Here is a 26955-nt window from a genome sequence, read left to right as displayed (position 1 = left end):
TATGATAGCCATTTTCATATCTGAAATATGATTTATATCGAATTTAACTTTATAACATGCATTTATCTTCATGTTTCAATAATGTGTTCTTTCAATTTGCTTGCAGAGTGTTTCTATTATTTTCAATCCCTATATTATTAAGGTTTCAGTGCATAAAAACTCTTAAGATTCTATAAGCTAAGACATAGATTTATCTTTGCATTACTTGAAAAGAACTTTACATTTTAAATAATTTTTCTTAGGAATGCCTAAAATGAAATAATCAAAACCTAAATTACTTTGCTGAGGTACAAGTAGATCCGATCACTCTGGAAAGAATACACGCATAAAATAAAAACAGATGCAGTAAGACCGTATGGATCCCTTTCTGCAAAAGTAACAAAAACGGCAATTTAGAAATTGAGAACACAAACATGAAGACAGCCTGTTTTGCTATCGCTATGGAGTAACTTTAGGGTTATTCCTGAGGGAAAAAGTATGTTTCTGAAGTATTTTTCTCTCCAGAAGTGACTCTAAAAAGAAAAACTATCATTCAGCGTAGAGAATTCAACGCTGAATAATCCTGTCACCCATTTAATCTCATCAATCAGCAGTCACTCATTTCACGTTCAGTAGCATATAGTTTGTACGTACAGGGGAAAGATTATTCCATATATTCATAATTTAACTCTGAACAGGAATTGTGAACTGAGTTATTCAACTGAAAAGGAAATTATTGTTTTAAACATGGAAAGTCGGGGTTGACTTTAAGTGTTAATAAAGGAAAAATATTCTATTGCTTTCAAATGTTAACCAAAGGTAAAGCTAATTCAATGGTAAAAGTTAAAGTTAATAATGCCTAAATTAACAAATTTACATAAAACCGACATAATACAATACATATCTATAGGCTGCTTAACTAAAATAGGGGGCAAAAGTACATATATTCTTGGATTTTGTGGTTCCAATTAATGAATATTCATTATATGCCAATTACCACACATAAAAATATACAATAAGGTTTGTGACTGCATTCTTCTGAGGGTAGAAACTGTATGAAACAGACCATCTTCATAGGTCTCCTTACCATCCCTCCCGACTCTTTCCTGGGCAGTCTTTGCTCACAGTAGGCTTTCAATCAATATTTTTTTATCTAGGTAAAAGCCAGTGTAAAACAACTACAGTGGGAGAGTAAGCATTTTTACATTCTTAGTTCATTTACCCAATAAATACTTTGGGGGCACCTACTATGCATATCATGTCTGCAAGTGTAATTCAGCTATATGTGAAGAGCCAGACAGAATCTGTTCAAATTCCTGGAATTTAAGAGCTCTTCAAGAAAAACAAAGTAAAATAAAACAAACCACCTACGGTGTCAATACACCTAAAAAGATGTCTCCAGTGGAATCAAACAGAACAAAAACTCAGGTATTCAAAATGTATGCCTGGGACATGTAAGCCTGGGAACTGTGCTCACAAGTCCAGTTGATCATTCATCAGACTACTGGAAAACATGAGCAGATGTAAAAGTGTACATGCTTGTTGTTAGCTAACTTGGCAATCTAAGGACTATTTTTTTTTTTTGTACACTCAAATACTGAATAAATCTGTTGGCTATACTCTTTTGTATTGTTTAACCACAGAGATACTTGAAGCGCGGGATACGCTACACATCATTAACACATGGAAGAGAAACGTTAAATTTTGACCATGTCACACGCAACTTAAAAGGACTGATCTCTTGAGAACCAAGCATCAGTGTTAAGAATTCTTGAATCCAGGTCAAAGACTGTCACAAGACCTTGACCTCATTTTGAACCTGATTTCCATAATATTAAAGAGGTAAAGCTGTGAAATTTGATGATCCCACAGAAGTCACTAAGAAAAGATCCAATCTTACCTTGTGTTTGATGACGCAGTTCAGGCACAGAAGACTTCCCTATGCATTACACAATAATTACAATTGCCAGGATAATTCAGTTACCAAGAGGAAAAATTACTAAGTTACTAAAAGGAAAAACGTGAAGCTTCAGGAATTGTACTTACAGTACAGTGCTTTTAGCTAAGCTACAAACTGTGCTTGTTTACAGCTGAAGTAAAAATTCTGTCTTCTGCATGTGGTTGAGGTGTGTCAGGGAGAACTATTTCATTGTAAATAAACTTAGGGGCCAAATAAAAGGAAGTTGCAAAGGCAGGTGTACAACAGTTGAGCTGTTTCGGTTTCAGAGAAATAAAGTAAATAATTGTACTGGAATCTGTTCAGTTCTGGGCATTCTGCCATACAGGAAAGGGTGTGTAATTACTGAAGCTAACATATCCACGTAAAAATGAAGTAATATCAGTAGGACACAGTTGGGCTTCAAATTTCCTTTTTTATCTTCAAAAATTAAGGATCTCTAATGACTCATTTCACTCTGTAATATTTAAATATCACTTAAACTAATAGGGACACACTGAAGGTAGAATTGTAATTTTCACAAAGTCAGATACTATCTTGAGAGGTGGTATTCTCTTTGAAAGCCTCACAAGTGAAGAACAGTGCAATTTTCACTCATCAAAGGTAACAAAAGAACTACACACAGAATCTAATTTAGGACTTCACCAGAGTAAGAGTAAAATTAGCAATGTTTTACCAAATCTATTCTTTGCTTACCATTTCATGCTACCTGGATTGGGCTCAATCTTAAATCTGGATTCCAAACTTCTTAAATCATAAACCAAAAATAAGAGGGTGTGGTTTGTGGGAGAACAGTGGAAGTTAGAGCACCTAGGGAGTAAGGTCAAGTTCAAATAGGGGTCTCAATTATTCAAAAAACTTTACAACAGAAGATGAAAGAGTGTAATAAATATTACATGTGTGATTTTATAGAATGTAAATCAACTTGCACCTTTATAGAGCTATGAAAAGTATTTAACCCTATCCAGGATTGGCCATATGGTCTTTTAGAGTGTTTCTACAATCCAGGATGACGTTCTATTAATTATAAGACTGCTATATACTTTCCCAATTGATAGTAATAGCCTGCTCGGGGCCCTTGGCTCACTGCTTCCTTGAGCCTGTGAAGTTAGCACGCTGACACATCTAAGTTGCAGGGGGTGGCAGCGAATTTCTGGATAAGTCAATGTCTTATCAAATTCCAATTCCTCTGTATCCAAAGGCGTGCTGTCCATTTCAAGGACGAATCAATCACCTTAGTCTAAGGTTTTCACAAGAGGAGGCAAGGCTCTCTGAGGGCACCACATTTGGCCATATTTCTTTTACAAGATGTTAAGCTAGGCACTAGATTATTCTCAAGGTAGCCTGAAAACTATCAGGATACAAAAAAATGTGTTTCCACCATCTATATTCATCTTGGACTCCCGGATTTTCATTAGGAGTTGAGCTGAACAGTAGAAGCTGCCAAATGATGATCCTGATTACAGCCAGCAACCAACTGGTAGCTTAAGTTCAACATACTTCCTGTAACTTTATGTTCGAGTCCAAGGATCACATTACTTTGTTTTTCCCATGGGCTTTTTATTTCTCTTAAAGTACAATCCTTAACTGAAAGGCATTTCTTCTGTGATTACCTGGTATACATGAGGCCGGTGGATATTTTGTGACATCACCGAGACAAACCACATCCTTTCCTTCCCTACACTTAATTTTCAACTAAGTTGGACAGATAGAAGATGGAATATAAATTTATTTCATATTTACAAAACACCTATGCCATTATTTGACCATCCATATGAAATAAAATTTTTGTTTGCTCCATGCAGAGATCAGATTTAATTTCTAAATCAATAGGATATAGTGCAATTCAAATTGTCTTAAAGACAAGAATGTACAGCTGGGTAACTAGTTTTCTAAGTGCTGTCTGTGAGATTCTCTTGCTTAGTAATGTTTCTATGAATGTGGCAACAGATTCCATTATCCTCACAAAACAGCCAGTTGGTGACAAAGTGATCTGATAGTCAGCATTATTTATCTACTCCTTCCTTGAACAATCATTTATTGCAGCTCTAGTATATTCAAGGGCCCAGGCGAGGAGTGGCCTGTAACATGTGTGTGAAGCAACATATAAAACACAGCTCTATCCTTAGGTAGGTTTTTATTATATCATCCAAAGGAGCATATGATAAGAGTCACAGCCGTGGTATAAAGTGCTAAAGAAGATCAGGAGAGAGTTGACTTCAGGCTGGGGTGAACATGGCTTCATGAAAGAGGTAGCACTTGAACAGAAGTAGGTTCCTTCTTTCTATCTGCAAAAGACCAAGGACTTTTTCTATAACTGCACATGTATGCATCTATGTGACTGACATCAATGTGAAAGGTCATCGCTTCATAAAAGAGAGAGAATATGAATCTCAGCATTTTGTCAAGAAATAAGGAACAGCTTCCGGCACGGGAGGATCCTAGGGAAAGTGTGGCCCGGTACAGGAAGATTTCATTGTTCCTATGACATCCTAAATCCAATTTCAGATATTAAGAGACTAATGATTTGTTAACAAGACTGCTACTGGTCACTTCCCTTCCCTACTACTTACAATGAATTACCCAGGGGGAATTCATGTGAAGTATTTTAGTGGCTTGATATAATTTACAAGAAGAACACAGACTCCTCCTCTCAAAATTCAGTTGCGTGTTGAAATATATTACTTTCCACTTCTTTAACCAACTGTCTTGACATTATGTTTGGGTTGTACTACATCAGCATGTTTATAAAATTTATTTTCACATGCTCCATTTCTTATAATAAATACATAAAGCTGTTTTAACTGGTGAGACCAGTATGGTGAAGTTTGGAAAGTTTAATGTCATGCAGAAGTAAACACTGTCGCAACATAAACATGGCTAAATATTCAGAAAGTTTTTGTCTTCATATCAGTATCCTGAAAGAAGTGTCACTCAATCCCTATAGATACATATTTAAAAGTAAAACCACCAGCTTCTCTTAAGGAGGGCATTTTCTTCTTATGCAGAGATGACGATAATAGTAATATTAGGCTTTACTATGAGCATTTACTAAGTGTCAGGCAGTATAAAAATTTTGCACAGGTTAATTTAATGTTTTCAATAACTATTATTATCCTCATTTTATAGATGAGAAACTGAGGCACAGAGAGGTTAATAATTTTCTCAAGATCACACAATAAGTAGTAGAGCCATGATGGGAACCCAGCCACATCCCCCCTTGCACTAAAGGGGTCTCTGTACCCGAACGAAACATCCTTCCTGATAGATGGCTGCCACCAAACAAGGTCTGTTCCTTGAGATCAGCAGAGCTGATCCTGTCACCTCATGGCTATGAAAATGAGGCACCCTTTTTTTTCTCCTATAATTACATATCCCACCCAAGAATACTGCTCTTTTGATACAAAACATGACCAAGGACATAATCTAAAATTAACTATCATTTGAGTCTAATGCAACTAAGAACTGATATTCTGACTAGTATTTTAAAATCAAATATATAAGGTAAATAGTAGTTAACTTTCTTATTCCTAGCTAACTTTTCTGTGCTCTGTCTCATTTGACAGACAAAAATGAGTGACATATTTCAGGAAAGTCTAAGAAATTTTTACTATGGAGAAATTAGAGTATCTTGCCTGGTACCACAAAAATCCTATGGGAACTAGAGTTAGCTATTTAAAATCAGGCAAATATCTTGGAACAAGAGATAGATATGGTGTCTTGGGTTGAATGATTAAAGCACTGAGTAATGAACACTGACAATCTTAAAAGAAATTAAGAATGAAAACTGTAAATGTATATTAATGGACTCAAATTCTTAGAACAAGAATAGATGAGTATCTCTTCCCACTAACTAAATAAAGTGGGAGACATACGATAATTCTAACAAATATCTGTATTTTTTTTTGGTTACCTCGAGAAACCAGAACCCCTTTTGCTTTCTCCCACAAAACATCCATTCAGAATTCTATTCTTTGCCAAAAGATAAAATTTTGAAGTCATCTGAGGCCGTCAAGGAATTACAGGGCAAAAATCATGATAGGTTTCCAATTTTCTTCAACATGCAGGATTATCTGGTTTCAAGGTACAAACACAAAAGTTCCTGTTGCTATGCCTACTGAACACAGTTTCTGGTCTGAAGTTAGTTCTGGGCATTTTGATAAATTTACCATCATGTTTCACCAAAACGCAGTACAAGCTAAGAGCCGCAAATAAATCAGAGCCGTTTCATTTTATAGCTCCTTGGGTCAGATCTCAACAACTATGAGAAAAGAGTCCTTTTTTCCTCCCTGAAGGTGACAGAAGCTTAGATAATCTATAGTTTAGTGGAAAACAGAAACAGTACTGACTCTAATTTTCTTGTGTCTTCTCAAATTCCTAGTTTGTGAAATGTTTAAAAACTTCAAATTTCTGTGAGGAATGAAAAAATATTTTGACAGCTTGCTACTAGGGTAAGTTGTGAAATCATTTTTTTCTTGAAAGTACAGCTCTAATGGCTGACACATCTCCTAGTTCTAGAGCAATCTTTCATACAATACTCAGCTTTAAGTTACAGCAAACAGTAAAATAATGAAGTTTTCAACATGCCTTCATTCTTTGTCATCATTACTCATTTGAGCTGCTGATACTGATTTTTCAAAAAATAATTCCAGCCTATATTCAACATCTAGCTTGTATCTCTTGAGAAAAAAAGACCAGTCACTTAATCATAAGATTTAAAAAGAGGATTTTACTATTAGATTATCACCAACAAAATAACCCTCACAGAGGGCATATACTTTTTGTCTGCTTCTTTGTTTTCTGAGGGAGGGGGCAGAAAAGTCTCCCTGGAGCTTTACATCTACACTCACCTTATTAAGCTTTTAAATCTTAAACAATTAAAACCAGTAATCCCAATTTCTCTAAGCCCGCCAGATAAAAATCTAATTTAGAAGGCTACTTGGGTTTGAAGGATAAATAGTATTAAGTGCCTTTAAAAAAATCAACATAAACAGGACATTTAGGCAAACTGGCACAGTGTGACAAGTTTTAGAACATTAGCTCACAAAATGAGTATACTCTGATTCAGACAAACACAACAAATAGAGCCTTTTATCCAAAAATCACTGAGACAACCCTATGTAATACCTATGTTAAAACGTTCAACAGATCTAAGGATATCACAGGCCTCAAGCTGCCAGAGTCCTGACAGAAAAGTCAGTGATGTGAAACACGCTTTATGAAGCTTGGCGTGCATGCACACACTCTGCAAGGTGAGCGAGACAAGAGACACCGATGACCACCGATATTGTCCTTACTTGCAGACGCACAAGTATCCTGCATGTTCCGATTCTGACTGGCACCTGGAGCGGCTCTACCTGCCAGTCATCCCAATGTATTCAGGGATGTAAACACCTTATAATTAGAAAACGTGAAGGCGTCAAGGACGTTAGACAAATTGAAAACACATCGAAAGATTAATTTTTAAAGGCATTGAAGAAATAATTAATTGCAAAGTCTAAAATCAGAGGATGTACCTGCTCCTTCACGGAAGCTAGAATAGTGGTGGCTGTGGTCTCGGGTTCCATGCCTGGGCCAGTGGGGGCAGCTTCCTGGCGGGTCTGTGGTTGCCCCTCCTCCACCAATGAGGCCTGCTCAGGAGCTGGCATTCCTCCTGCAATCAAGCAGGCAAAGGGTTAACACTTTCTCCTCCGCTCCTGGGCAGGAACAGGCAGGGGCTGAGCGTTTGCAGATGGTTCCTAGGAACTACTACAGATTCTACACACCATGATCACAACACCATACGGCTATCTGATTTCTAAAAGGCAACATCTAGGGCCAAAGTATAGCTAGTACTACCAAATACTAAAAAATAACAATAGAATAAGAATGATAATAATAAACACTGAGAAAATACTTAAACAACATCATAGCAAAAAATGATGTGAAAAGGGTTAGGGAAGAGGACTCAAAAATATACTGAGGACACTAAGGCTGTTAGATGCTATAAAATCGCTGAATTTTCTAAACAGTTAACCATTAAGTAAATATGATTTTCTTATCACGAACAAAATAACAACACTCTAGATTGCTATACGGGTCAGTTTTCAGAGAAGTGTACGCACAGGAAGACACCTATGAACGTGCAAATGCTTTATGATTATAGAAGAGGCTTATTCAACAGAAGAAAAAGGGGTTAAAACTTATGAAATGCTTGAAAATAAGCAAAATTCTGCTGTATTTAAAAGAAATGCAAGGCATTAATAACCAGCAATAAAGATAACATTGGTGGAGTATTATAGCTAGCTTGGTTTCCTTAGAGGAATCTGATTATGCAAAGATGACAATGGCTATGGAGCTGGTGTTGAAAGAGAATTTATTTTTCAGGACCATAGCTTGTGACAAATGAAATGGGTTCTTGGCAGGAGATGAGGTGCCTCTCCTAAGATAAACACATACTAAGAGTGGTATGTTTGCCGGGAAACTTATTGATCTGATATGGACTTTGTATAAATTTGCAAAAGATGTGAAAAAGGTGTAACCTAAAATGTTGTAAATATTTTAATAACTTGTTTACCTGTCAGTCTCTCTGCCTGTTTCCTCAAGAGTAGAGTCTACCATACCATGAGACTAGCCTAGTGCCTGGCATATAATAATAGATACTCAATGTTTCCCAAATAATTGAATACATGAATGAAGGACTGACTGTCTCTTCCATGTCTCATTACAGTCATTAGGCAAATCTGACCAAGTGCTATGATGCTCATGAGACCTTATTTGTTCAATGCGTTACCCTGTGTACTTGTATATGGACATTTGAGACCATAAATGCTGTTTCTGACATTCCTCTTTTAGCTTTCTCCTAAAAATGACTCTACTGTTGGATTTTGATTTCTTATCAATTTCCACAATGTTCATTTCTGTAGGATGATCTGGGGATTTTTTCCCATTCCATCAAATGTCAGTATCAGCTTGCTGTTTACTTCCAAACTCATAGTCTATAAGACAGGGGAAGATGACATATCACCTGAGCCTCCATCTCATTCTTTACTCTCCTGACTTCCACATTAGTGAAGATGGGGTTAGGTTCCAGGTTGCCACCAGTGGTTACTTTATTCCTACAATATTAGAAATAGACAATGGGTCTGATGAGTTTGAGCATTTTCCCCCAATGGGACTCTCCATGAGGAGTTCTCATGCCAGCTCTAGCAGGTATATTCTTTTTAAAACAATTTTTATTTATTTACTTTTGGCTGTGTTGGGTCTTTGTTGCTGCACGCGAGCTTTCTCTAGTTGCCGCGAGCGGGTGATACTCTTCATTGCGGTGCGTGGGCTTCTCATTGCGGTGGCTTCTCTTGTTGCGGAGCACAGGCTCCAGGCGCACGGGCTTCAGTAGTTGTGGCACATGGGCTCAGTAGTTGCGGCTCGTGGGCTCTAGAGCACAGGCTCAGCAGTTGTGGCGCACGGGCTTAGTTGCTCTGCGGCATGTGGGATCTTCCCAGACTAGGGATCAAACCCGTGTCCCCTACATTGCAGGCAGATTCTTAACTGCTGTCTAGCAGGCAAACTCTTTTTATCACCCGTTTCTGTGGGGCCCAAGGCTGGGGGTGCAGCCTCATCTGCAAGGAGGAGAGTCTCCTCAAGGACAAGCGAGAGGAGGACCTTCAGACTTGGAGTAAGTGGCTCCAGGATCAAAACCTAAGTGCCTTGAACATGAGCCACCCTTTCCTCACTTACAAAAATGGCTTACTAATTCTTCATACAACACCATGGAATGATCTTTATGGCAATCGTTATTTTTTAGTATGTATGTTGTGTTGAGATATAAAATAGTACACTTAAAATATCATCAACTGGATAAAATAACTGTATTCAACCAGTGCTCATTATGTACAAGATTTAAGGTCTATGAAGAAAAAAATGCCCCACAAAGATCTTAGCTTTGCATTTAAGGCTAGTAAAGATATGAAAGCACTCTATGCCATTGAAAAACTACACACCTTAAAATAAGCAGGTGGGTTGCAAAGAACAAAAATGTTACTATGCAACAGTGAAACAAATAATGCCAAGAAACAAAAATTTAAAATATCAAGAGTATAATACCATGAAATAACCAATGTGTAAGAAAAAGAGAAGCAAAATTTCAGTGAACAAAGAGAATTTGAAAAAGAGAAAAACAGAAACATCACTGGGGAAGTAATTATTCTCTACTAAAAATAGGAGGATCCTTGCTGTTTAAAGAAAAATACTAAATTATATTTTTGTAATTACATTACATCACTGTGAGTATACCATCCTTAATTTCATACTATTTATTTTTTGATGATTGTCCAGATCTATGACAACAGATGAGCATTTTCTGAATACCACTTTGCCCATGTAATATGCAGGGTGATAAGGGAATACAGGCATAAAGCAAGGTCACTGACCATTAGTGGCTCATCATCTAGCTGAGGCAGCAAAATACGAATCAGATCAAGGCAAAGTATAGCAAGATACAAGTGATGGAATAACAATGCTGAAGTTGATAGGAAGAGGTGGTGAAGAGGTTATAAATCTGTACAAGAAACTACTATTCAGCAAGAGAGGAGACTTTCATAGGTAGGTATGATGTTTTTATTCTCAGATTCCTCAAAGACTAGGAGACATTGCAGGCAATCACACCTATGCGATACAGAAGGATGACCAGGGTACCCAGGCATAACTGAGGACGCGACACTTCTCTACACCTCATCTCTGGAACAGTCCCCAAATACCATTACCAACATGGGACAGAGGAGGGATGCCATAATACTGACAAGCTATACACCTATTCAAGTATTCTGTTCACTTACTTGTAGTTCTCGTAACAGTTTGAGGAGTTGAAGGAATCAAGCTAAGACTAAAGTCACAGAATATTATTACCTCTCTCCATTAGCAAAGAAAAAAAAAAAAGCAATAGGTACTTATATAGCAAAGAGAGGGTGAGAAATTAGGCCTTGTGCTTCCCTCAATGATCTCAATTTGCCCGAGTTGGGCAATTACATTTTAGGGACCTGAGAAAACTTACAAATAAGTTGCTGAACCATTCTGGCTCTTTGGAGAATCACAGAGAATGGAAGAGGTGCCAGAAAACTGGAAGCAGGAAAATGCCATTGCTGTTTTTGGAAAGAAGAAAGTAGACTCTCTTCACGTTACAAACTAGAGAGCTAGACATAGATCGTGGGTGAGATTCTTACAAGGATTTTGTCCAAGAGATGATCTGTGAGAACCAAAAAGGGGCACGCCAAAGAAAAGTCATGTTAAGCTGGTTTAATTTCTCTTTGGCAGTGTAACCGTGGAAATGCAGTGTGTCTAGACTCTGGTGAGGCATGTATGGTGCTAGAAGTCCCCTACGGTATAATCAGCATAGAAATGGGGCTGGCACAAGGTCAACTGCTGACTCTGACAATCTGTAAATAGCTGAACAAAATATACCAACCTACAGAGGTTTCTAATGTAATGCCAGAGAGCTCTGATCTTGGCCCAGCCCTGACCAAAAACTTTAGCCATAATGTAAATAATGATATACAAGGCATGTTCAAATTCTTCAGTGAGTAGGAATACTGTATTTACCAGGTGATGATATTCAAATACAAAAACCACTGCTACACTGCAGTGATGAGCTGCCTCTAATGAGAGAAAAACACCAGGGATAAACGTAGGGATTTGCATTTAGTTTAGCTCAGCAGCACACAGGGGAGAAGATTTAGGCACTTCAGACTCAAGAGCAGAATGAGTGAACCATGAGTGAAACAAGGCTGCCGCAAAGCCAAGGTGATGCTATGCTGTATTGATATCAGCATTTAAAGTGATAGGAAGAAGGGGACAAGTGAGTGTACACCTTTTCTTCAGGTGCCTTGGGACATGTCCAGTTATGGGTGGCACATTAACAGGAACGAACACAAGTGCATCCACTCAAGAGAGGATGAAAGGATGAGGAAAGGACTTCAGGAGCAAGAACAAGGACAATGAGCTCAAAGCTTAGCCGAGAACACAGGAGGCACAGCAGATGAAACAGGAAGAGAAAGTGTGACCTGAAGACGAGAAGGACCACGCAGACAAGCAAAAGGTCTATAAACCTCTTCAGGACTGCCAAGTACAAGTAAAGTTAGACTTTTCGGTCCCAAAAGCTAGACCAAAAACTAATGGTGTTGTAACAAACTTGTATTAACCTAATTTACTACTGTCTTTATACTCTGAAGCAAATTTGGCTAAGAGTTATATTTTATTATGTTTATATATTAATATTACATTATAAAACTAAAGATTGGAGCCATGAGGGCAAGCTCATGAGGTCTTTCCTTTTGGAGTGAAGAGTCAAATGTCCATAATTTCAAAAACTGATAACCCCAAAGGTGGTACAATTCCCCATCACAAGAGGTCTTTGATCACAGTTCAGATGATCAAGTAGCAGGGATGGTACAGGAGGCATCCTGCACTGGGTGTGTGTTAGAATCAGGAAACAAAGTTCTCTGAATCTTGCGGCTGACACTAGGATATGACAACATCTACATTCAGAATTGATGTGAATGCTCCTCAGGGGTTTTCAGAATGTCGTCTACCATAACACACGTCTGTGTAAAAAGGCACCTGAAGGCCAGGACGCTGTGTTTTCCAGAGGGAGTGATGGGCACTGGAAATCTTAGTGCTGACTGTTTCTGTTCAGCTACACAAAAAGCTCAGGAGTCTGTAACCAACTCTTACAACTGTGTTCCCATTTTATCCCAGCCTTTCATTACTAAATTTCCTCTTTGCTCAGGTCTCTGTTTTTATCATTCTATTGAACCTTGTGAAACCCCTTTTGGAAAGCTGACTATGAACGGTTATGTGTTTTCACTGCTACATTTATTGAACACAAATAAGCTTTTGTGTGAAACTGTGAGCATAATATTGTGTGTGTGTGTCTTACAGTGAACTCTTACAAATTAACAAGAAATTCTTCTGCTCAAGGATGCAGGCCACATACATTCTAGTGTGATTATCTAAGGCTTTCTTTGCAGGCTGTGGATGTAATATATAGGTATAACCTAAGACTCAATAACTACAATCCCTTTTACCACAGATAACACTAATCCACAAAATCATCTTCACTAAATTTCTGAGATAGAAGATCAACTAGATACTGAATTCTCCTCTACTTACTCATTTTACTCTCCTAACAGATAGTTTTTGGTCAAAGTATAATAAGTATACTTTATTTTGTCTTATCCAGTGAAATAAATTAGACTATGTATTTTTTTCCTACTCTTTTGCATTAGTAATCTGGAGTATAACACACATCTCATGACTTCATTTTGAACACTCAGAAAATGTTATGATGATTGATAACAACCATTTCAAAATTGGTAGGATAAAATAAAGATGTCTAAGAACAAATTAAGACTAATAAAGGACAGAAAATAAGCACAAATATTTAAATTTGATTCAAAGCAATATATTAATAATATAGAATAAAAGTGTGTTAAATAAGCATTAGATGAACAAAATATTATGAGTAAAAATTTAAAAAAATTACTGAGTATCATATGTAGCAAAGATAAGTTTCTTTGCTTTACTTATAATGAAACTGGAACAGATATTACAGAAGAAAAGAATGAAGTACTGGGAATTAGGAATATGCCTCAAAAGTAAAACACCTTCAGTACCATATGGAGTCTATTCTAGAATTCTAAAAAGAATACTAGATACTTTTCACAGTTATAGTTTAAAAATATCTTGGAAATAAGAAGCATTACAAAAATCTGCAACTGTTTAGGAAGCCTAGAGACAGTTACATACTGAACTTCTAATCAAACAGTTCATCCAAAAGATTTCAATTTCCTGGCAAGAATTCATTTAGAAGGGAGCTATATGCCAAACAGCAGAGTAATTCGAGAGAATGCATTAGATATAGCAGTTAATTATTTTGACTTATGGATTTATTATTACAATCAAAAGATCAATGCACGACAACCTCACACAAAAATAAGCAAAAGACATGAATAGGTCTTTCAGAAAAGAGAAAATCTAGACGGCCAATAGTGAGTTGCTCAACCTCTTTAGTAATTAGAAAAACGCAAATTCATACTACAATGAGATATCAATACAAAACCACAAAAATGGCAATACATTTTATCAATATCAAATTTTGGCAAAGATGTGGAACAATGGTAAAAATCACAGGCTACTGATGAGTGTGTAAATGGGAACCATAACCTTGGAACGCATTTTGGCATTTATCTAGTTGAGCTGCTGCTAACATATATTACACAGCCCAGTAATTCCATTCCGGATTATATAGAGATATTTTTGCACACAAACACCTGGAGAGACATATAAGTATGGTCATGGCAGCACTCTTCATGAAAGCCATGAATTGCAAGTAACCCAAATGACAATTAACAGTGGAATGAATAAATACATTGTGGTATACTCATGCAATGTATTTCACCTATAGCAATAAAACAAATGAACGACAGCTGTGTAACAAGAGTGACTCTCACAAGCATAATGTTGAATAAAAGAAGCAAGTCACAAAAGAAACAAACAGTAGAATTCTGCTTATGTAAAGTTTAAAAAATAGGCAAGATAAAACTATGTTTATTAGGGATGCATGCATTGGTACCAAGGAAATGGTTATCACCAAAGTCAGAGGAATGGTTACCTCTTTGGGGAAAAGAAGAGGCTGTGATCTCACAAGGATGCATGAAGAACTTTTGGGGTGCTGGCATGGCGTGGGCAGTAATTAACGGATGTGTATCTTTTGAATTTTTATAATTATATATATATTTTATTCACTCTCAGTTTTTTTGTGAAAAAGTAAAAATATTAATATAGTGGAATGAGCATATGATAAATTCTTATTAGATATAATTTATAAACAGAATAATTTAGCATATTTATAAACAGAATACAATAGTGTTTAATAGCTTAAATACTAAAGATTATCCATTTTTAAGAGAACTGAATTACTTCTGGTTATAAAGCTACACTAAATATAATTTCATGGTTCATAAATGTCTGGAATTCATTTCAATAAAAGGGGGCTCACATTACAAAATAGAATGCCCTCAACCCTGTACACTATTCAACAGTACTTTCTGAAAATGAAACGCATGGTTAATAATAGCACGGCTCACACCTCGAGGCGGCCTCTCACACTGTGTGCGGTGTGAGCGGTGCCCCTTGGAGTCAGCTGGAGTGCTGACAAGGTCCCTGTCATGACAGGTAAATCCTGCAAAACTGTTAATAAGAACTAAAAATTCTATGTGGCATAAACACAGACTGCACTCTGGTATTTTCAACCTTTCCAAAAAACATTTCTTACGGGGAGCAAAAGAGGAAATCTTTTTGGAAAATAATACAAGTTCAGTTTTTTTAGGATTTGGGATCCTTTGTAGCATATAGATGTCTGGCATGTTAAAGGGTGTAAAAGAGACAGGATGGGGATAACCAATAGGGTAAGAACATAATTAACTCTGAGGGGGGATGACTGGATGGAGACCATACATTTCCGATGACCATACATTTCCGCTCTTTTCCAACTCACGACGCCATGAAATAACAGAAAAGGCATTTTCTCTTTTTTAAGATAAGAAAATTAGCCAGTCTAGAGATTCAAAAAATGCCATTGATGTGCCAACATACTAGAAAAATAATGGCTGCAGACCTATGGCAAAATAACCGTAAGAAACCAAAACGCAAAAGAGAAAAAAGCCTGCTTGAGCGGCTGGAGCAGTTGGTGAGGGAGCTCAGAGTCGGTGGATCACAGAACTGGAGGCTCTTAGGCCTGGGCCACGATCAGATGATCAAAGGGAGAGAGACAATGCCACTAGGTGGTCAGTCGGCCCCTGCCCTGGACATGCTCTACCAGTTGCCACAGGCAAAGAAGGAGGGATCCAGACAGAGCAGGGCGTCAGTCAGCACCGATACCCAGAAGGGACAGATTCCCTAAACAGAAAAAGTAAAGTGGAATAGGTAGACTAACATCCTTAGTGTTAAAATTGAAAACTGTACTGTGCATGTGAAAGAGAAACAGCCAGAGACCTTGAAAAGAAGACACAGGATAAAGACAAAAATCTCAATCAATGAAATGAACACCAAAATGAATTTCCGTAAAAAGAGGATTTCATAAGAGTGATGTAAATAATTCTATCTGAGCACCCCACTCCCCATCCCCCCACCCAAAAAAAAGAGAGAGAGAAAGAAAAAGATGAAAAAGGTAAAAGAACAGTTTGGAGACTAGAGACTAGATGCAGAAGTTACGTTTATTTACCAAGAGTACTAGGAAGAGAGAAAAAAGGAGAATAAATACTAAAAGAAGTAAGAAATGAAAATTTCTCAGAGGTGAAAACTAATATTTAAATGGGCCAATAAGTGAATAAAATGAATGAAACAGACTACATCTAGAACCAATGCACTGAAACTTCTACATTCCAAGGATAAAGACAAGACTGTAAATGTTAACATGGAGGAAAAATAAACTGCTTACAAAGGAATGAGAATCAGTTTGGCATCAGACCTCTTATCAACTACAGTGGATACAGTAATAACTTCTAAGTACTGACCAAAAATTATTATTCAAATATGAAGAAAAGAAAGGCATTTTAGGACATACCAGGACCCAAGAAAATGTGGCTTCAATATTCTTTAAAGGAAGTTCTGCAACCAAATAATAAATATGATCAGGGAAGGGTTAGTACACAAGAAACAAGTGTTAAGCAGATAATTCAGGAAAATGAAGATTAAGTCTAAAGAAACTCCCCATGATAACAGCAGGAGAGGTGTGGGGAGCTGAAGAAAGTAAAACTGGGACTTCCCTGGTGGCAGAGTGGTTAAGAATCCCCCTGCCAATGCAAGCAACACGGGTTCGAGCCCTGATCCAGGAAGATTCCACATGCCATGGAGCAACTAATCCTGTGCACCACAACAACTGAGCCTGTGCTCTACAGCCTGTGAGCCACAACTACTGAAGCCCACACTCCAAAACAAGAGAAGCCACCACAACGAGAAGCCCGTGCACCACAACGAAGAGTAGCCCCTGCTTGCCGCAATTAGAGAAAGCTCGCGCACGGCAAAAAAGACCCAATGCAGCCAAAAATAAATTAATTAATTACTCAATTAAACAAAAAAACACACCTAAAACTGTACTAATGTCTTATTTAACTTTCTGGGATGAAGGGCATACAGAGAAACTCCAGAGGACTGTGCCTTCGCTGCTCCTCTCAGGAGAGGCAGAGCCCACTGCCTGACCCTTGAATGTGGGGATGGCCTCTTATGACTCAGAATGCGGCCTAAGTGATTTTGTACAACATCTGAGGCTAAACCTTAAAAAGGATTTGCAGCTTCTTTGGAACCTTGAGATCACTATGCCATGAAAGAGCTCAGGATTAAAAGATGCTATGGGAGACCTTCAAGATGGCAGAGGAGTAAGACGTGGAGATCACCTTCCGCCCCATAAATACATCAAAAGTAACATCTACATGGGGAACAACTCCTACAGAACACCTACTGTACGCTGGCAGAAGACCTGAGACTTCCCAAAAAGCAAGAAAATCCCCACGTACATCGGTAGGGCAAAAGAAAAATGAAGAAACACAGACAAAAGAATAGGGACAGGACCCACACCTCTGGGAGGGAGCTGTAAAGGAGGAAAAGTTTCCACACACTAGGAAGCCCCTTCACTGGCGGAGACAGGGGTGGGCGGGAGGGAATCTTCAGAGCCACGGAGGAGAGTGCAGCAACAGGGGTGCGGAGGGCAAAGTGGAGACATTTCTGCACAGAGGATCACCAGCCTGAGACGCTCGTCTGCTCACCTGCCGGGACGGGCAGGGGCTGGAAGCTGAGGCTCAGGCTTCGGAGGTCAGGTCCCAGGGAGAGGACTGGGGTTGGCTGCGTGAACACAGCCTGAAGGGGGATAGTGAGCCACAGCTAGCCATGTGGGAGTCCGACAAAAAGTCTGGAACTGCCAGAGAGGCAAGAGACCTTTGTTTCAGGGTGCGCGAGGAAAGGGGATTCCTTCCCAGTGTGCCCAAAGAAGTTAGAGCACCGCTTATACAAGCTCCAGAGAGGGGCGCGAGCCACGGCTATCAGCTCAGACCCCAGAGACGGGCATGAACCACTAACGCTGTGGCCACTGCCACCAAGAATCCTGCATGCAAGCGCAGGTCACTATCCATACACCCCTGGGGGCCTGTGCATCACGCCACTGCCAGGGTCCCGTGATCCAGGAACAACTTCTCCGGGAGAACACACGGCGTGCCTCAGGCTGTTGCAACGTCATGCTGGCCTCTGCTACCTAAGGCTCGCCCCTCATTCCAATTATGACTACCGTACCCTCCCTCTCCCCAGCCTGAGTGAGCAAGAGAGCCCTAATCAGCTGTTGCTTTAAGCCCCTCCTATCTGGGCAGGGAACAGACTCCTGAGGGCTGCCTACATGCAGAGGCGGGGCAAAAACCAAAGCTGAACTCTAGGAGCTGTGCGAACAAAGAAGAGAAAGGACTCCTGAGGGCTGCCTACACGCAGAGGCGGGGCTAAAACCAAAGCTGAACTCTAGGAGCTGTGCGAACAAAGAAGAGAAAGGGAAATTTCTCTGTGCAGCTTCAGGAGCAGCAGATAAAAACACCACAATCAACTTGACAAACGCTGCATCTGAAGAATACCTGAACAGACAATGAATGTTCCCCAAATTGAAGCAGTGGACTTTGGGAGCAACTGTAGACTTGGGGCTTGCTTTCTGAATCTAATTTGTTTCTGGTTTTAAGTTCATCTTAGTTTAGTATTTATTATCATTGATGGATTTGTTTGTTGCTTTGGTTGCTCTCTTCTAATTTTGTTTTTAAATATATATATATATTTTTTTTTCTCCTTTTTCTTTTTGTGAATGTGTATGTGTATGCCTCTTTGTGTAATTTTGCTGGTATAGGTTTGCTTTTACCATTTTTTTTTTCTTTCTTCCTTTTCTTCTGAGCTGGGTGGCTGGCAGGGTCTTGGTGCTCCAGCCAGGTGTCGGGCCTGAGCCGCTGACGTGGGAGGGCCAAGTCCAGGACACTGGACCACCAGAAACCTCCTAGCCCCACATAATATCAATTAGCAAGAGCTCTCGCAGAGATGTTCATCTCAACACTAAGACCCAGCTCCACCCAATGGCCAGCAAGGTCCAGAGCTGGATGCCTCATGCCAAACAACTAGCAAGACAGGAACACAACCCCACCCATTAGCAGAGAGGCTGCCTAAGTCATACTAAGTCCACAGACACTCCACAACACACCACCCGACGCAGCCCTGCCCATCAGAAGGACAAGATACAGCCCGACCCACCAGAACACAGGCACCAGTCCCCTCTACCAGGAAGCCTACACAAGCTACTGAACCAACCTCAGCCAGTGGGGGCAGAAAATAATGATACGAAACAGGAACTATCAACCTGCAGCCTGCGAAAAGAAGACCCCAAACACAGTAAGTTAAGCAAAATGAGAAGACAGAGAAACACACAGCAGATAAAGGAGCAAGGTAAAAATGCACCAGACCAAACAAATGAAGAGGAAATAGGCAGTCTACCTGAAAAAGAATTCAGAGTACTGACAGTAAAGATGATCCAAAATCTTGGAAACAGAATGGAGAAAATACAAGAAACGTTTCACAAGGACCTAGAAGAACTAAAGAGCAAACAAACAATGATGAACAACACAATAAATGAAATTAAAAATACTCTAGAAGGAATCAATAGCAAAATAACTGAGGCAGAAGAACGGATAAGTGACCTGGAAGATAAAATAATGGAAATAACTGCCACAGAACAGAATAAACAAAAAACAATGAAAAGAATTGAGGACAGTCTCAGAGACCGCGGGGACAACATTAAACGCATCAACATTCAAATTACAGGGATCCCACAAGAAGAAAAGAAAGGGTCTGAGAAAATATTTCAAGAGATTATAGTTGAAAACTTCCCTAAGATGGGAAACGAAATAGTCAATCAAGTCCAGGAAAAGCAGAGAGTCCCATACAGGATAAACCCAAGGAGAAACACATCAAGACACATATTAATCAAAAATTAAATACAAAGAAAAAATATTAAAAGCAGCAAGGGAAAAGCAACAAATACCATACAAGGGAATCCCCATAAGGGTAACACCTGATCCTTCAGCAGAAACTCTACAAGCCTGAAGGGAGTGGCGGGACATATTTAAAGTGATGAAAGGGAAAAACCTACAACCATAGAGTAATCTTGGTCACTCTATCCAGCAAGGATCTCATCCAGATTCGGTGGAGAAATTAAAACCTTTACAGACAAGCAAAAGCTAAGAGAATTCAGCACCACCAAACCAGCTTAAAAACACATGCTAAAGGAACTTCTCCAGGCAGGAAACACAAGAGAAGGAAAAGACCTAAAATAAGAAATCCAAAACAATTAAGAAAATAGTAATAGGAACATACATATTGATAATTACCTTAAATGTAAATGGATTAAGTGCTCCCACCAAAACATACAGACTGGCTGAATGGATACAAAAACAAGACCTGTATAAGATACTGTCTACAAGAGACCCACTTCAGAACTAGGGACACATACAGACTGAAAGTGAGGGAATGGAATAAAGATACTGCACACAAATGGAAAGCAAAAGAAAGCTGGAGCAGCAATTCTCATATCAGACAAAACAGACTTTAAAATAAAGACTATTACAAGAGACGAAGAAGGACACTACATAATGATCAAGGGATCAATCCAAGAAGAAGATATAACAATTGTAAATATTTATACACTCAACATAGGAGCACCTCAATACATAAGGCAAATGCTAACAGCCATAAAAGGGGAAATCGACAGTAATACATCATAGTAGGGGACTTTAACACCCCACTTTCAACAATGGACAGATCATCCAGAATGAACATAAATAAGGAAATGCAAGCTTTAAAAGACACACAGGACCAGACAGACTCTATTGATAAATATAGGACATTCCATCCAAAAACAACAGAATACACTTTCTTCTCAAGTGCTCATTGAACATTCTCCAGGAGAGATCATATCTTGGGTCACAAATCAAGCCTCGGTAAACTTAAGAAAATTGATATTGAATCAAGTATCTTTTCTGACCACAGCGCTATAAGACTCCATATCAACTACAGGAAAAAAACTGTAAAAAATACAAACATATGGAAGCTAAACAATATGCTACTAAATAACCAAGAGATCACTGAAGAAATCAAAGACGAAATAAAAAAATACCTGGAAACAAATGACAATGAAAACACGAAGACCCAAAACCTATGGGATGCAGCAAAAGCAGTTCTAAGAGGGAAGTTTATAGCAATACAATCCTACCTCAAGATAAATCTCAAATAAACAACTTAACCTTACACCTAAAGCAATTAGGGAAAGAAGAACAAAAAAACCCTAAAGTTAGCAGAAGGAAAGAAATCATAAAGATCAGATCAGAAATGAATGAAAAAGAAATCAAGGAAACGATAGCAAAGATCAATAAAACTAAAAGCTGGTTCTTTGAGAAGATAAACAAAATTGATAAACCATTAGCCAGACACATCAAGAAAAAAAGGAAGGAGACTCAAATCAATAGAATTGGAAATGAAACAGAAGTAATAACTGACACTGCAAAAATACAAAGCATCATGAGAGATTACTACAAGCAACAAAATGCCAATAAAGTGGACAACCTGGAAGAAATGGACAAATTCTTAGAAGAGCACAACCTTCTGAGACTGAACTAGGAAGAAATAGAAAATATAAACAGACCAATCACAAGCACTGAAATTGAAAATGTGATTAAAAATCTTCCAACAAACAAAAGTCCAGGACCAGATGGCTTCATAGGTGAATTCTATCAAAGAGCTAACACCTATCTTCTCGAACTCTTCCAAAATATAGCAGAGGGAAGAACACTCCGAAAATCATTCTACGAGGCCACCGTCACCCTGATACCAAAACCAGACAAAGATGTCACAAAAAAAGAAAACTACAGACCAATATCACTGATGAACATAGATGCAAAAGTCCTCAACAACATACTATCACAGATTGCAACCACACATTAAAAGGATCATACACCATGGTCAAGTGGGGTTTAACCCAGGAATGCAAGGATTATTCAATATATACAACTCAATCAATATGATACACCATATTAACAAACTGAAGGATAAAAACCATATGATTGTCTCAACAGATGCAGAAAAAGCTTTTGATAATATTCAACACCCATTTATGATAAAAACCCTACAGAAAGTAGGCATAGAGGGAACTTACCTCAACATAGTAAAGGTCATATATGACAAACTCACAGTCAACATCATTCTCAATGGTGAAAAACGGAAACCATTTCCTCTAAAATCAGGAACAAGACAAGTTTGCCAACTCTCACCGCTCTTATTCAACATAATTTTGGAAGTTTTAGCCACAGCAATCAGAGGACAGAATGAAATAAAAGGAATCCAAATCGGAAAAGAAGTAAAACTGTCACTGTTTGCAGATGACCTGATAATATACAGAGAGAATCCTAAAGATGTTACCAAAAAACTACTAGAGCTAAGCAATGAATGTGGTAAACTTGCAGGATACAAAATTAATGCACAGAAATCTCTTGCATTCCTATACGCTAACAATGAAAGATCAGAAAGAGAAATTAAGGAAACAATCCCATTCACCTTTGCAACAAAAAGAATAGAATACCTAGGAATAAACCTACCAAAGAAGGTAAAAGACCTGTACTCAGAAAACTATAAGACACTGATGAAAGAAATCAAATATGACACAAACAGATGGAGAGATATACCATGTTCTTGGATTGGAAGAATCAATATTGTTAAAATGACTATACTACCCAAAGCAATCTACAGATTCAGTGCAATCCCTATCAAACTACCAATGGCATTTTTCACAGAACTGGAACAAAAAATTTTACAATTTGTATGGAAACACAAAAGACCCCAATAGCCAAAGCAATCTTGAGAAGCAAAAGCAGAGCTGGAAGAATCAGACTCCCTGACTTTAGACTATACTAGAAAGCTACAGTAATCAAGACAGTACGGTACTGGCACAAAAACAGAAATACAGATCAATAGAACAGGATAGAGTGCCCAGAGATAAACCCAAGCACATATGGTCACCTTATCTTTGAAAAAGGATGTCAGAATATACAATGGAGAAAAGACAGCCTGTTCAATAAGTGGTGTCGGGAAAACTGGACAGCTACACGTAAAAGGATGAAATTAGAACACTTCCTAACACCATACACAAAAATAAACTCAAAATGGATTAAAGACCTAAATGTAAGCCCAGATACTATAAAACTCTTAGAGGAAAACATAGGCAGAACACTCTATGGCGTAAATCACAGCAAAATCCTTTTTTTTTTTAAATTTGCGGTACGCGTGCCTCTCACTGTTGTGGCCTCTCCCGTTGCGGAGCACAGGTTCCGGACACGCAGGCTCAGTGGCCATGGCTCACGGGCCCAGCTGCTCCGCGGCATATGGGATCTTCCTGGACCAGGGCACGAACCCGTGTCCCCTGCATTGGCAGGCGGACTCTCAACCACTGCGCCACCAGGGAAGCCCGGAAAATCCTTTTTGACCCACCTCTTAGAGAGACGGAAATAAAAACAAAAATAAACAAATGGGACCTAATGAAATTTAAAAGCTTTGGCACAGCAAAGGAAACCATAAACCAGACGAAAAGACAACCCTCAGAATGGCAGAAGATATTTGTAAATGAAGCAACTGAGAAAGGATTAATCTCAAAAATATACAAGCAGCTCATGCAGCTCAATATCAAAAAAACAAACAACCCAATCAAAAACTGGGCCAAAGTCCTAAATAGACACTTCTCCAAAGAAGACAGACTGGTTGCCAACAGACACATGAAAGGATGCTCAACATCACTAATTATTAGAGAAATGAAAATCAAAACTACAATGAGGTATCACCTCACACTGGTCAGAATGGCCATCATCAAAAAATCTACAAACAATAAATGCTGGAGAGGGTGTGGAAAAAAGGGAACCCTCTTGCACTGTTGGTGGGAATGTAAATTGGTACAGCCACTATGGAGAACAGTATGGAGGTTCCCTAAAAAACTAAAAATAGAACTAACATACCACCCAGCAACCCCACTACTGGGCATATACCCTGAGAATACCGTAATTCAGAACGAGACATGTACCACAATGTTCACTGCAGCACTATTTACAATAGCCAGGACACAGAAACAACCTAAGTGTCCATCGAGAGATGAATGGATAAAGAAGATGTGGCACATATATACAATGGAATACTACTTGGCATAAGAGGAAATGAAATTGATTTATTTGTAGTGAGATGGATGGACCTAGAGTCTGTCATACAGAGTCATGTAAGTCAGAAAGAGAAAAACAAATACCGTATGGTAACACATATATATGGAATCTAAAAAAAGAAAAAAAATGGTCCCAATGAACCTAGGGGAAGGACAGGAATAAAGACACAGACGTAGAGAATGGACTTGAGGACCCGGGGAGGGGGAAGTGTTAGCTGGGACGAAGGTAGAGTAGCACTGACATATATACACTACAAAATGTAAAATAGATAGCTAGTGGGAAGCAGCTGCATAGCACAGGGAGATCAGCTCGGTGCTTTGTGACCACCTAGAGGGGTGGGGTAGGGAGGGTGGAAGGGAGATGCAAGAGGGAGGGGATATGGGGATATATGTATATATATAGCTGATTCACTTTGTTATACAGCAGACACTATCACAACATTGTAAAGCAATTATACTCCAATAAAGATGTTAAAACGAAACAAAAAAGAGATGCTACGGAGACACAGACCCAGCGATCCCAGCCATACCAGCTAAGACCTTGGAATATGTAAGACAGGCCATGTTAGAAAGTCCTGCCCTGACCAAGTCACCAGCTGTCTGTAGCCACCTGAGTGAACCCAGGCAAGATCAGCAGAACCTCCTAAGTAACCTAGAATTGTGAGAAATTTAAAAATCGTTGTTTGAGTCACTGAGATTTCGGATGACTTGTTATATGATGAATAAGTAAAACTAACTGATACAACCATGAAGACAAAAAATGAGGATAAAGGGAAAAAAGTTAACTTACATTATTTTTAAATGGTATAAGATTAAAAAATTAAACTTTACATGCTGAATTAACTTCTAAAGATACAGTTATTTGCTCTAGGTTCAACAGATTTCTCAAAAACTTCCCTAGACTCTTGTTTTATATCATATGCAATTAAGGCTATGGCAAGCCATATCAAATCTCAAGCTGTTTAAATAAAGGATTTATTTTATTTATTTATTTATTTATTTATTTATTTATTTATTTCTCGGTACGCGGGCCTCTCACTGTTGTGGCCTCTCCCGTTGCGGAGCACAGCTCCGGACGTGCAGGCTCAGCGGCCATGGCTCATGGGCTCAGCCGCTCCGCGGCATGTGGGATCCTCCCGGACTGGGGCATGAACCCGTGTCCCCTGCATCGGCAGGCGGACTCTCAACCACTGTGCCACCAGGGAAGCCCAATAAAAGATTTATTTTTATTTTTATCATTAGTTTTTCATATCAAATGCTAGTGGTAAAGATTAAAGTCTACTAAAACCACTAGCACAGCACATATGGGGATTTAGAAAAATGGTAATTTATAAATCAATTACTAGAGGCAATAAAAACAAAGTAAATGTTTAATTAAGGACTTGGGCATTTAATAACATTTATAAAGTCTTTTTAAAAAAACGTATACAGTCTAGTAACAACCTGATATCTTATGCAGAGTCTGCCTATTTAGTTCATGATAAGTGATTTTTCTTTTTACATGGACTAGTTAAATGATTTCTCAGTGTCTTGGGATTTACACTAGGCTCTCTAGCTGAAAATAACCCACAAGTTCTGTATCAGATGTCTCAGAAGCATTGCATTAGACTTCTATTTAAATTACAAATTCATTTGTAATTTGAAAGATTCAATTTAAAATTCTCAAAATATGCTCCATGGACTACTTCTAATATGTCAAAAACAATGTTTCTATGGTTAGTAAGTGTGGGAGATGCTACAGAGCATCATGGTTCCTCTTGAAGATTCCAAAAAACCTTTGTTATTTAATGTGAGACCTGTAGGGCAGCTACACTGGCAGCACTTTAGAGCTTTAACAAATGCAGAATTTCAGGCCCTACCCAACACCTACTGAAACAATCTTCATGTGAATAAGATCACCAGTGTTTTGTATACACCTTCAAGGTTGAGAAGCAGTGGTGCAGAGCATTTAAAGACTGAGAAATCTTAAAAGTAGATGAACCTGTTTAATCTCATCTAACTCAGTATCTCACACTTATCTGACCCTCAGTCATTTTGAGGTCACCTATTAACATTCTGAGGAACATGCTTTGGGAAATCCCACAATATAATAATAATTATTACTAATGAGTATATAAAGTTAGGGTACTGTCCCACCCTTCACAATTAAAATTTGGCTCTCTCAGCTTTTCCAGTCATGTCAGTCCATTAAAAGAAAAACATTAATTAAGTACTTTTAAGAAAATGGTACAGAAAATTTTAAGTTCTCTTCAGTAAAGATTCCTGCCAACAAAATTAAGCACGGAATTGTGTTTTGGCTGTAAGTTGGGTACCAATTTCTTGGAAAACTTCATTTCTAAATGAAGGAATAAATGGTTTTCCAGAAAAAGCACCCAGTCTGCTCCAGGCCAGGTGCGAGTTTTAATTCCATTTTTCACACTTGTCTTGTGAACAGTCATGTGGAAATAGACATGGTGTACGGCACATACTGGTATTTTGGTTGGGAAGATCAACTCCCCATTTGGGATATATAACAATTAGCCTAAAACATGTCCAGTTTAAGACAGATGTTAGTCTAGAAGGCACTTTACTGAAAGCACAGGTGAAAAAGGAAAGCTGACAGTTGTGAACTGGAGTATCATCAAAAACATTGATCTTATACATGCTTAAAGTAGCTTTTAATAATACCGATTTAAGCAATAGTGCATGTAATGATTCCAATTTTGTAAGTAGCTCTTTAGAGTAA

The 26955-nt window shown here is 38.5% G+C and overlaps 1 protein-coding gene across 16 annotated transcripts in view; it reads right to left on the bottom strand.

The window, feature by feature from the left end:
• The window catches only part of PKP4 (plakophilin 4), a 252351-nt gene that overhangs the window by 161638 nt on the left and 63758 nt on the right, over nt 1–26955 (bottom strand). For 9 of the 16 annotated variants that reach the window (XM_079925012.1, XM_079925014.1, XM_079925023.1 and 6 more), the window contains one exon: nt 7453–7589. In XM_079925012.1, the coding sequence (XP_079781138.1) occupies nt 7453–7584 (132 nt within the window). In that variant the 5' untranslated portion in view covers nt 7585–7589. Of the gene's footprint in view, nt 1–7233; nt 7282–7452; nt 7590–8942; nt 9034–26955 lie in introns of those variants that run through there. The other 7 variants (XM_079925019.1, XM_079925028.1, XM_079925013.1 and 4 more) reach the window with 5 other exon arrangements.

The sequence above is a fragment of the Stenella coeruleoalba genome (assembly GCF_951394435.1).
Source record: "Stenella coeruleoalba genome assembly, chromosome: 6".
Taxonomy (NCBI): domain Eukaryota; kingdom Metazoa; phylum Chordata; class Mammalia; order Artiodactyla; family Delphinidae; genus Stenella; species Stenella coeruleoalba.
Note: the sequence above shows the minus strand (reverse complement) of the source record. Positions and strands in the feature narration are given on the sequence as shown.